This window comes from Myxine glutinosa, chromosome 1 (genome assembly GCF_964187855.1).
Source record: "Myxine glutinosa chromosome 1, kmMyxGlut1.1, whole genome shotgun sequence".
In the NCBI taxonomy this organism is placed as follows: Eukaryota; Metazoa; Chordata; class Myxini; order Myxiniformes; family Myxinidae; genus Myxine; species Myxine glutinosa.
This window is the reverse complement of record NC_136261.1, coordinates 178,972,357-178,985,345: the sequence shown is the minus strand read 5'-3', so window position 1 is coordinate 178,985,345 and position 12,989 is coordinate 178,972,357. Positions and strand designations below refer to the sequence as shown.

Below are 12,989 nucleotides of genomic sequence, written 5' to 3'. Positions count from 1 at the left end.
TTCACTTTCTCACTCCTTTGTTCTCCCTAAGGCAGTCCATAGAATATTTTTGAACATTCGTCACCAACACCACATTTCAAAACTGTCAATCTTCTTCCTTTCTTTCTTTTTCACTGTCCATGTTTAGAATTTTTTTCTAGGTGGTCTGCTTACAACTTTGGTAAATGAGGTACAGCTGATGTTTCTAGTGTTAACCCCTTTTATCAGAGCAAAAATAATGCCCTTTTTAATGTTTATTTGAGGAAAGACAAACACTCAAATTGTCAACCACACTTCATTTTATACGGCCGGAAAGATATCTTGTCAATGCTTAGTTGATAAAAAATCCATTATTTTTCTTGTCCGCTGATACAGATCGACATTAAACTTCACAGAAACTAATATTCTTTTTTCTCTCTCAAGATAGTTAATTGGGCTGCCGGAACTCAGCAGCATCTCTGAATTGAAACATCCAATACATTGCAGCACTTTGAGCAAAATTATGTATGTTCTTATAGTCAGATTCACTATGTCAATAAATTATATTTCGTTCAAAATCATGGTAGATTAGCAAACCTATACATTTTTGGAAAGGTTATAGCATAAGGAAACTAAAAATCAATGTTTACATTTGGAGAGATACCTGTATGGCGGCCATTTTGGATTTTCAAAATGGCCACTGTAAAATACATATTTTGTTCTATTTCTGCCTCTAATTACCCTAAAAACTTTAAAAAATATACTAAACCTATATTTTCAGGGACAAGGAATCCAATGAAAGTATCAAATTAGTGCTATGGGGAATGGTAAGACACGAATCAAAGGTTTTGAATTGCAAAATACTATCTTTATATTCACGATAAGTTGCATAATCAAATACATGTTATCATTTTGTACAGGCAGTTAATAACATCAAAATGTGTCACAATAATTCATATCACCAAACATACACAGGCAGTCTGCAAAATCATATATACACATGCAGTCAGTACAACTTCACATCTACACAGGCAGTCAATGACAAAATATACACAGGCAGTCAATGGCATCAAACATACACGATTACAGAATATGCCATTTAGAGTTCGTCATCACTGTCCTGTGTGTCGTATCCGACAATATAGTCCGCATCGTTTTCACAGTCCGTTCCACACAAGCAAAGGTCGGTCAAATTGATTGGCAAATCGAATTGGTCGAATGGTCGATCGAAGCGATTGGTCGATCGAAGCGATTGGTCGAATGGTCGAATTGGTCGAATGGAATTGGTCGAATGGTCGAATGGTCGAATTGGTCGAATCGAATTGGTCGGAATTGGCAAATGTAAACATTGATTTTCAGATTTTCCATGTAATAACGTTTCCAAAAATGTATAGGTTTGCTAATCTACCATGATTTTGAACGAAAAAACATAGTGAACCTGACTATTATTTTCTCTGCAGAATCCAATCACTGGATGCTGTTGTCAGGTATTAAGAAAAGTTGTGGAGGTTTGTCAGTGACATCTTGTGTGTATGTTGGGGATTCTTGTGAACTATCGTGAATAATTCCATCATCCACTGACTTATTTTCTTGAGTAGTTGTAGCTGTAGTTGTAGAGAGTTTTGTCGTTTTTGTAGCCATACACCTCTGGTACCACCCGGGAACCAAAGTGCAATCGTAAACTGGTTGAGAACCTATCTAATACAGGTTACTCCATCACAGGGTGGTACAGAAGCAGCCCTCCACCAAGGCAGTGATTTTAAATATGGCCAGGAGACTGGCACACAATGGCATACTCTCTTTGAAAAGTGCCATCGAAATTTTAGTGGCGATAAGTGAATGCTGGTAGATGGGACAGCTGGTTAACGTTCCCTCCCAAAGAGGGTACACTCATTGATGCAACACCCTGCCAGTACTACTATCGGGGATACCTCTTCATGGTGGTTGTACCCCCCAACCCAAGTCGTGAGCCAAATCTTCCCCAATCTTCCTTGCTACCCAGATTTGTCAGGGCAACGCGGTCACGGTCAGAGTGCCGATCAGTCCCCATCTGGATCCTCGATTCTTTACCATTGAGAGATAGAGCCAAAACCTATGTATAGCACAATATCTCAAAAAGTTATGGAAGGATTATGGCAAAACTAGGTAGATGAGTTGGTTAGGTAATCACAAGAACTAGCGATTCAATTTTGGTTCAGGTCCAGCCTATTGGTGGGTTACAAAACGTAAACTGTTCAGCCTGGTTTCAATAAAGGCCAGCTTTTTCTGCCGCTCTTACCAGAGCTATACCTTTGGCTCTTACCAGAGCGGCAGAGAGTGGAGTCATCAGCAAAGAGATAGAGGATTTTCCAGAGAGTCGGAGAGATCATTAATGAAGACCAGAAATAGCACAGGGCCCAGAACACTGCCTTGGGGAACACCAGCCTGAACAGGAAGGGGAGATGAGAGAATTCCATTCAGGGCCACACGTTGACTACAACCAGAGAGGAAGTCCGCAAGCCATGAGTGGAGATTTCCATGGATACTATAGGAGGAGAGTTTGGTGAGCAGGGCGGGGTGCCAGGCTGTAGCAAAGGCACGTGATATGTCAAGGGAGACGGCTCTAATTTCCTGTTTGGCCATAGGAGGAGAGTTTGGTGAGCAGAGCTGGGTGCCAGACTGTAGCAAAGGCATGAGATATGTCAAGGGAGACAGCTCTGATTTCCTGTTTGGCCATAGGAGGAGAGTTTGGTGAGCAGAGCTGGGTGCCAGACCGTAGCAAAGGCACGAGATATGTCAAGGGAGACAGCTCTGATTTCCATGGATACTATAGGAGGAGAGTTTGGTGAGCAGGGCGTGGTGCCAGACCGTAGCAAAGGCACGAGATATGTCAAGGGAAACAGCTCTGATTTCCTGTTTGGCCATAGGAGGAGAGTTTGGTGAGCAGAGCTGGGTGCCAGACCGTAGCAAAGGCATGAGATATGTCAAGGGAGACAGTTCTGATTTCCTGTTTGGCCATAGGAGGAGAGTTTGGTGAGCAGAGCTGGGTGCCAGACCGTAGCAAAGGCACGAGATATGTCAAGGGAGACAGCTCTGATTTCCTGTTTGGCCATAGGAGGAGAGTTTGGTGAGCAGAGCTGGGTGCCAGACCGTAGCAAAGGCACGAGATATGTCAAGGGAAACAGCTCTGATTTCCTGTTTGGCCATAGGAGGAGAGTTTGGTGAGCAGAGCTGGGTGCCAGACCGTAGCAAAGGCACGAGATATGTCAAGGGAAACAGCTCTGATTTCCTGTTTGGCCATAGGAGGAGAGTTTGGTGAGCAGAGCTGGGTGCCAGACGGTAGCAAAGGCACGAGATATGTCAAGGGAGACAGCTCTGATTTCCTGTTTGGCCATAGGAGGAGAGTTTGGTGAGCAGAGCTGGGTGCCAGACCGTAGCAAAGGCACGAGATATGTCAAGGGAAACAGCTCTGATTTCCTGTTTGGCCATAGGAGGAGAGTTTGGTGAGCAGAGCTGGGTGCCAGACCGTAGCAAAGGCACGAGATATGTCAAGGGAAACAGCTCTGATTTCCTGTTTGGCCATAGGAGGAGAGTTTGGTGAGCAGAGCTGGGTGCCAGACGGTAGCAAAGGCACGAGATATGTCAAGGGAGACAGCTCTGATTTCCTGTTTGGCCATAGGAGGAGAGTTTGGTGAGCAGAGCGGGGTGCCAGACCGTAGCAAAGGCACGAGATATGTCAAGGGAGACAGCTCTGATTTCCTGTTTGGCATTGAGGACCCCCATCCGTTGTTGAGACAGCAGAAGCAGCATGTCCAGAGTTGAGTGACCCAGTCTGAATCCAAATTGATGATCAGAGATCAAGCCATTGGAGAAGAGGAAGGATTTGATGTCAGAAGGGATGATGGATTCCATGACCTTGCCAATAATTGGGAGCAGGCTGATTGGTCTGTAGTTACAAGGATCTGTTTTGCACCTTTTTTGTGTAAAGCGGTAATGTTGACTGATTTCCAAGCTGATGGCAGATGACCTTGAGTAAAAGAGAGGGCGAAGAGAGCAGAGAGAGGGTGTGAAAGAGCGGCAGAGCAAGATTTTAGGACCCGTGGTCCTAAAATCCCACTGTAGAGAGTCTGGTTGCCAACTTGTGGTTGTTTATCCATGTTCTAAGCTTTTGTTTTTCATATTGATTGTCAAGCAAGGAAGCAGCACAGTATACTTTAAAAAAATCTTTGGCATGACTCGGCCGGAGTCATGAATGTACCGACAACCATCCAGACTCGAAGAGCGGACGCTCTGACCATTACTTCACCTAATCTGGTTAAATGGTCCCAAGTCTTTCATTTCATGCTTGTAATTGGTGCTTTTTTATACTGTATACTTTTGGCCAAAAATATGTGCATCTTTTATCATCAACTAACTTTTAAACACAGAAGTTAACATCTATGCTCCTTCACCTTTCTCAAACAGGATAGCTCTGTTGTAGTCTGCTTGCCTCTGAACGGTCTGGTTCTAGGTTTGATATGGTCAACCTTGTGCAACTAAAACTGCCATTTTGTTACTTCCATAGCAAGGAGGCACTGCATCCTAGACACCAGTCAGCTTACCTGTCTGTCTACAAGCATTTGGATGCAACATATCCCACTGTAGAGAGATCATCTGTAATACGTATGTGAGAGGATGCAAATGTGAAGTGCAAGTTAAGCAATATTTAACAAGTGTTTAATTGCATAAATTATTAGCTGATGTTAATGAAATAGACGTCGTAAGAAAAATGAATAACGTACGAGATGGATATATTGCAGGCATGATGACCTAAACCATTTCGCTTCATGTTTCTGATCTTCCATGTTTTTATTTGTTTAATTAATTCCTCCTTGCACTCTTTATTTTTTCTTTCTTTCTTTCAATCTCTCCTTCTTTCATTCCTTCATTCTTTCTTTCCAGGAGACTCATATGAATTTGATTACAAGACCTTTGAGTACCTAAAAGCACCCGTTGACCTATACTTCCTGATGGACAACTCCAACTCCATGGAGAATGATTTGGAGAACTTGAAGGCATTTGGACAAAAAATAGGTTCGCTTTATTTAAGGATATTTGGTGTGAGTAGTATGACCTCAAGTTAAGTTATGGTGTTCATGCATATATTTGTGGAACCAAGAATGCAATATTTGTTTAAAGCTGGAATCTGCAGTTTAGTTTGTGTACAACAAGCCGAGAAAACTCCTGCTTTTGCATATTTATACCCTCAGATGCTTCTAAATCACACTTACGTAGTAGTCTTCTAAGTTCTCCTAAGGTATTCAAAAATGTAGGCATCACCGACTAGGAATTCTGTCCAGCAGACAAAACTCATTTCCGACATTTCGACCACCACATGTTAAGAGTATCCTCACAAGGAGGAGGGTGTTACATGATTCCAATAAGCAGATGGTGAGACAAAACGTAATTTTCATCATCACCTCACTTCCATCAACAAATGAGGAAAATGATGTGGGGTCTCATCTTCGGTTTATTTCGGTCACGGACCGGAGCCTTGCTTACTTGTTAGGCTATGAGCCAGACCCCCCAAATTTGACCGGTCGGTACCATACAGATGGAGTAAGGCTCATTGTGATTTTTAGCAAGATATATGTCCCTAGATATGAAAAAAAGTGATAGCAGTGTATAACTCTCGGCCATCTCTGTGTTTTTTTTTTTTTTTTTTTTTTTTTTTTTTTTGTATACAAGATCGAGGCTCGTGAAAGAGCGAACATTAATCACACAGAAAGACAAACCGACACATAAAACATATAACATAGGGAGCGGTAGACAAGATGGGGAGAGAGGGGGAAGGACACAAACACAACATTTGAGAGCAGGGACCGAGAGACATGGAGACATCGAGAGATCTGAGAGAGGGCGAGGGCTTTGGGGGGGGGGGGGGGGCGTGGGAAGGGGGCAGTGGGAGAGGTATAAAACATATGGACACTGCCAGGACTTCCAGGAAAGAAGTTGGAATTTCAAACAAGGTGGATCTGGGGTGAATTAGCGGGGGTAGAAAAGATCAAGGTTTTGGATGGGGGAAGATAAGAGATGGTGGTGAACAGCTGTTTTAAAGACCTGGAGGGAGGAGTGGGATTGAAGGGAGTGAGGGAGTTTGTTCCAGAGGCGGGAGAAAAGAGGAATGAAAGAGTGAAGGTGAGCGGAGAGCCGAGATTTCGGCAGTTTAACCATCAGAGGGTTGCTGGCAGATCTTGTGCGACCTGTAGGAATATTTGGGGGACAGAGCACAGAGAGAGCTGGGGGTGCAAGGCCGGAGAGGAGTCGGTAGAAGACAGAAAGACCACCTACCTGCCTGCGGTGAGTGAGTGAAAGGCCCTCAGAGATAGCTTCATCGCGGGAGATTCCAATAATTCTGAAAGCTTTGGTTTCAACAGCGTGAAGCCGAGCTAGGTGTGAGGCAGGAGCACCGGCCCATAGGGGAGAACAGTATTCCATTGAGCTGCGGATGAAAGCCTTGTATGTGGTGAGGAGCTCAGGTGTGCCGAGGAAGGACTTCGCACGACGGAGGATGCCCAGTCGGCGACTGGCTTTGGAGGCCAGCTTGGAAATGTGGTTTTCCCAAGAAAGATCATGGCAGATAGTGAGACCCAAAATCTTGAGCGACAGAACTTCTTGGAGAGGATTGTTGAGAAAGTAGATGGGAGGGTTGTCCAGTCGATCTTTTCGGAGAGACATAGTAAGAGTGTGAGATTTAATATTATTATACGTTTTTAATAATTTTTTAATAATTTAATAATATTATTTAATATTATCACCCGAAATATTATTATACGCCCGCTTCGCTTCGCCAAAAAATGTGATATTTGCTAAAATTGGAATAAATATGTTTTTAAGGACCACAGAGTGCCGAGATCGAGATCGAGATCGTATTTGTTCGAGAGATCATGATAAACCTAGAGTGTGGAGCAAGTTTGCATGCATTGTGAAATATAATGTAGCTGATGTTACAAACCTACTTTAGGATACTAGCTAATACCAAAAATTACACTGAGATACCAAAAGTAGTAGACGAATAAACCTAAAATGTTCAAAAGCTATGTTTCGTTCCAAAATATCAAAATTAGGGGGTATGGTTGAACATATTTTGAACTTTGCCAAAATATGTGCCCCAAACAACCACCATATTACAAAGTAATGATATATTCCAATGCAGTGGTTCCTTACGAAGATTTTGAGGGGTCAAATGTTACTCTGGGAGTTTTCATTTTTGAAATATTGACAAAAATGTACAATGTGAATTCTGAACTCGAAGCGATTTCGACCACTTTTTCACTAAATTTAACATACTTTTTGTCATTATATCAATATTTTGATAAATAACCCCCCACAAATGTTCTATATTTCTATTACTATATTAGTTGGCATCCAGTATGCAAATTATTGGCACTCTGTGGTCCTTAAAAACATATTTATTCCAATTTTAGCAAATATCACATTTTTTGGCGAAGCGAAGCAGGCGTATAATAATATTTCGGGTGATAACACAGAGATGGCCGAGAGTTATACACTGCTATCACTTTTTTTTCATATCTAGGGACATATATCTTGCTAAAAATCACAATGAGCCTTACTCCATCTGTATGGTACCGACCAACCCCCTTGGCTCATAGCCTATGTCAGCAATACCAGTTGGTGGTGCCTTAATTTCTGGTTGCATAATACTCGAAGGTATTTTCTTGGTTTCTGATGCAGAAAACGAGTTGTGTGTTTTTTCCTTGTTCCTTGTAGCCAATGCGATGATGGATATTTCAGACGAATTTCAGATCGGTTTTGGAAAGTTTGTGGACAAGGTTGTTGCTCCACAAACAGACATGCGCCCAGGGAAGTAAGTTTGCAGATTTGCAGGATGAATGCTAAGCAGGCCATACAGTATACACTAATGTAATTTGGCTGTGCAAATCCTGAGGAGTTGTTAATAAGCGATTACGACATTCACACGATATACCTCCGCAATACGAGCATACAATGGTGCAAATCCTAGAAGCTTTCCACGTAATCGTATTGACATTGACATCATCTCGTGTACTTTGAAATTGAGGTATTTCAAACAGAATTTTAAAATCCACCAAATCAGCTTCTTTTTATTCGTGTTTGAGTAAACAGACAACTCTCGTAAACCATCTAACAATCCAAACTCCGTTGCATGGAAAACCGTTGTGGATTTTTTGAGAAACTGAAATTTTATGGCAATGACTTGATTCGCTCAAGGAGTTGTTTTATTCGCAGCTTGATGAGGATGGTTTGTTGATTTAATTTATGTTTGTTCATTTTTATTTTGATGGTTACCCTCGCCAGAGGAGAGGGTATTGCATTTGGGTCCGTTTGTTTGTCTGTCTGTTTGTTTGTCCACACAGAATAAGTATGATTTTCACTGCAACCATTGGTCGGATTTACAGGAAATTTTCACCATAGGTCCCGCCTCCTGTAGAATTTTGTAATGACAATTGCAATGTCATGGGTCACGTGGTACGGGCGCCATCTTGGAAAAACCGAAAAACTTTGCACCTCCATATCTCCAAAAGCGCTGCATAGAAAGAAATGAGACATGGCACATTGTAAAGAACTCTCCATGGGGAATAACATATGTTAATGATGATGGTGCCTCCATTATGACGTCATAATTCGACAAGTACAAAACTTCATCCGATCAGGATGAAATTTCTTGAGCGTCATCTAGGGATAAATTGGTGGAGAAAAACAAAATAATGACGGCATCGGTCATGTGGTTTTGCAGACACATTGGATTGAGCATAAATCTATGTCGTCAATAAACCACACAAACACAGCAGCGAACAAACACCACACAAACTACAAACACTTCCTGGCGAGGGTCTGCAATCTCTGATTGCTCTTTCTTTATTTATTAGCTTGATTTTGATGATTCAGGTTGGCTAAGTTTCTATTGGACAAATACCTTTCAAATTGCGCTCGGTTAGGAGGCGAACCCAAGACAGCTCTTGGACAAAATCCCCGTGGTATTGGGTCATTAAGCCTTGTTGGAGTCCCATGGATAAATTGCTACAGTGTGTGGTCGCTGGTTTTGAGCTTCAAGCCAAAACAACCGTGGAAAGCTCTAATATTTGCACACAGCTCAACTTCTTCACTAGGGTATTTTTTCTCATTGTGTTATCATCATGCATGAAATTCAATCCGCAGATTACTTAAACCGTGGAAAAATAGTGATCCGCCATTCTCCTTCAAGAATGTCATCCCACTGACGGCGGAAATCAAAGATTTCATTGAGCAATTGAAAGATCAGGGGATTTCGGGAAATCGAGATGCACCAGAAGGTGGTTTTGATGCCATGCTGCAGGTGGCCGTGTGTAAGGTGAGGAAACATCCGGTATATTGATGTTGTCAGTATGTTGCCATTTTATCCTCTAACACCTGACTCTTACATGAGCTGAGATTTTGTAAACCAAAAATATTATAACTGATGTAAAGTAATGTGGACCCTTCAGACTTCATATCCACAAGTATGCAAGCCGATCACAACCTCATTATATTAGTGTGAGCCAATGATGAATGACTTAAAACAACAAATAAACATGTAATGCCTCAGTAAAATTTAAGCAATGAAGCTCAGGATGATTCTTATGATGTGATAATGTCCCGTCACTTTTTTTGGACAGAATAAAATCGGTTGGCGCAACGAGACGACCCACCTGCTGGTGTTTTGCACCGAGTCGGCATTCCATTATGAAGCAGATGGCACCAATGTCCTAGCAGGGATTCTGGAGAGGAATGACGAGAAATGCCACCTGTCTGGGGATGGTACTTACACCATGGCTGAGTATCAGGATTACCCTTCGATCCCGATGCTTGTGCGCCATTTTGCTCGAAATAGCATCATCCCCATCTTCGCAATCACGAACCATGCCATCGAATATTATAAGGTGTGAACTACCATTATACTCCTTTTGGAGAATGTGACTCAAACTCTATTATTAATTTCGAAAATAAATGGATTTATGGATTACATTTGCATTGCATCGTTTTTACTGCTGGGAAAGCCATGATATACATTTAAGAATCCTTTCTGATGTTGTCAATGGTAATAATTATGTACCTTTTCTGATTTGACTTTTACTTACGTTAGTAAGTCTAGGGAATGTTCTAGTAGAGAGCGGCAGGTCCAATATTTAAAAACAAATGTTTCGTTTTAGAAGAGCTTGCATTGCCCTGCAAACTCCTGCATTCTGATTGGCTGTGTATATCCACCAAGCTGTGAAGCATTGGTAGCATGCCCCCTAATGGTAAATTTTAAAGCCGAGTGTGGGAGGAAAGCTCACACTTTACTGACTACAATATACTCATTTGGAACAATTTTTTCAAATGGCTCCATGGAAAGTTAAAGAGATGTCTCCACTCTAACGATTTGCAAACAAGGTTTGGAAACCAAGGTTTAAATTTACAAATGAGGTTTTTTAGGTAGTAGGTTGTAAACACCAACCACCCAGGGTAGTACACTACCGGTTCGGACTTAGGAGCGTTAAACTGGTGCCCGGAACCATCGTACACTCTCCATGTTCGGATTGCTGGTCTTACTTTCTGTCTCACTCAATCTATAGCTACTGGGCTAGCTACAACCTCTTTCTCGCAAACAAACATCAGACACTTTTCATCATACACTTGTCTTACTCATTTTCACTCCTCACCTTTACATTCTCTCTCTTTTCTTCAAAAACTCTTAGACTATTCTCTCTTTCTTCACTTTTCTATCAATGCAGTTGTTTTATTTAAGGCCTGGCCTCGATGAGGACTATATAGTCCGTGACTGGAGCGTTCAATATTTAAAAAAACATGAACATACCAATAGTCACAAACGCTGCACACTAACAGTAAATAAACAAGAAGACGTGATGCGGAGCACGATACTTGCAAAATCTAACCCCCTAACCCCAAGAAAAAAATTCCATTGATACAGCAAATTGTCCATTTCATCAAGATAAAAATTGACAATCTTGATCAAAGCTCGGGTCAACAGGAAGAAAAGTGACGATTTTTCAGATGAAAAATGATGATTTTGGAAGGTTGACCTTGAGTTGACCTTTGAGCTTTTGACCTCAAAAATAGTTAGTTTCCCTATTTAGTGACTCAATGTGCAAATGCTGTTCAATTTTCAAGTCAATCGGATGAAATTTGAGGATTTTAAAAACTTGGCCTATGTTGACCTTTTGGCCTATGTTCACCTAAAATATAATTTGTGGTTGAATTCAGTAACCAGATATGCAAGTCATCTTCAAATTTCAAGTGACTTGGATGAAAATTGAGGATTTTATAAATTTGGCCTATGTTAACCTTTTGGCCTATGTTGACCTTTTGGCCTATGTTGACCTCAAAAATACTTGGTGGTTGAATTCAGTGACCAGATATGCAAGTTCTCTTCAAATTTCAAGTCAATCGGATGAAAATTGAGGATTTTAGAAATTTGGCCGATGTTGACCTCAAATATACTTGGTCGGTGAATTCGGTGACCAGATATGCAAGTCCTCTTAAAATTTCAAGTCAATCGGATGGAAATTGAAGATTTTAGAAATTTGGCCTATGTTGACCTCAAATATACTTGGTGGTTGAATTCAGTGACCAGATATGCAAGTCCTCTTCAAATTAAGTCAATCGAGTGAAAATTGAGGATTTTAGAATTTCGGCCTATGTTGACCTTTTGGCCTATGTTGACCTCAAATATACTTGGTGGTTGAATTCAGTGACCAGATATGCAAGTCCTCTTCAAATTTCAAGTCAATCGGATGAAAATTGAGGATTTTAGAAATTTGGCAAATTTGGTGACCTTTGGCCTATGTTGACCTTTTGACCTTTTGACCCCAAAAACAATAGGCTTCTCAATTGGGACGACCTATACAACTTGGTGAAGTTTCGTGACAATTGGTTTAGAATTGTGACCTGTAGGCCGGTGACAAACAAACAGACAAACAGACAAACAAACAGACAAACAGACAGACAAACAGACAGACAGACAGACAGAACCACAAACGCAACCGACCAATATACTTAAAAATTCTTCGATTTTGCAAGTAATAAATAAATAACACAGCATTACTCTATTCTGTGATGAGTGCATTAAAATTGTATTTGAGTTCTGCGAGGTATTATCTGATGGGGTGGACAAGGGGAAAGTGCAGCGGTAGTAGTAGCGGCAGTAGTAGTTGTAGTAGTAGTGGTAGTAGTAGTAGTAATAGTAGCATTAGTCATAATAGTAATATAAGTAGTAGTAAATGGTTTTATTCAACCGATCATAAGCATTCAAACATAGAGAAACCAGAAATGGCAGCATAATAGTACATTGTAATATAATTAAATTGTGTACTAATTAGCATGCAAAAAAGGACATTATAACAAAGGACAGACAGATTCATAAACAGATTTGATCACTGCAAGTTCAAAAGGCTAAAACATCTAATTTTTGTGAGACGAAGGTGTTCGGCATATAGCATTAATACAGGTACCACAACAAAGTGCATGTATGGTGTGGCCCAGTGCCAGCTGAGCTTGCTGGCATCATTCTGTCCCATGGGCAGGCTTATAAAATGTGAATCCTATAGGTGCTGCAGATTAGTTGTGAAGGGAGAAGATTCCATTGAGAAGCATTACTCAGGAGTATAACAAATAGCAAGAAAGGTCACCCGAGCAAAGCAAGCTGTCCAGCACACGGGTCATGCACATTACACCACCATTCACAAACCCCCGCAAGGGCTTCTAGATATCCATATACAGACCTCTCTCTCTCTCTCTCTCTCTCTCTCTCTCTCTCTCTCTCTCTCTCTCTCTCTCTCGCTCTCTCTCGCTCTCTTTCTCTCTTTCTCTCTTTCTCTCTTTCTCCCTCTCTTTCTCTCTTTCTCTCTTTCTCCCTCTCTTTCTCTCTTTCTCCCTCTCTTTCTCTCTTTCTCCCTCTCTTTCTCTCTTTCTCCCTCTCTTTCTCTCTTTCTCCCTCTCTTTCTCCCTCTCTTTCTCCCTCTCTTTCTCTCTCTCTCTCCCTCTCTCTCTCCCTC

At 41.4% G+C, this 12,989-nt stretch overlaps 1 protein-coding gene across 4 annotated transcripts in view; it reads left to right on the top strand.

Annotated features, from left to right (window-relative positions):
• ITGB4 (integrin subunit beta 4) overlaps nt 1-12,989 on the top strand; it is a 177,898-nt gene that overhangs the window by 28,853 nt on the left and 136,056 nt on the right. For all 4 annotated transcript variants that reach the window (XM_078780662.1, XM_078780657.1, XM_078780648.1 and 1 more), the window contains exons 6-9: nt 4,879-5,010; nt 7,708-7,804; nt 9,136-9,307; nt 9,612-9,875. In XM_078780662.1, the coding sequence (XP_078636788.1) occupies nt 4,879-5,010; nt 7,708-7,804; nt 9,136-9,307; nt 9,612-9,875 (665 nt within the window). The remainder of the gene's footprint in view (nt 1-4,878; nt 5,011-7,707; nt 7,805-9,135; nt 9,308-9,611; nt 9,876-12,989) is intronic.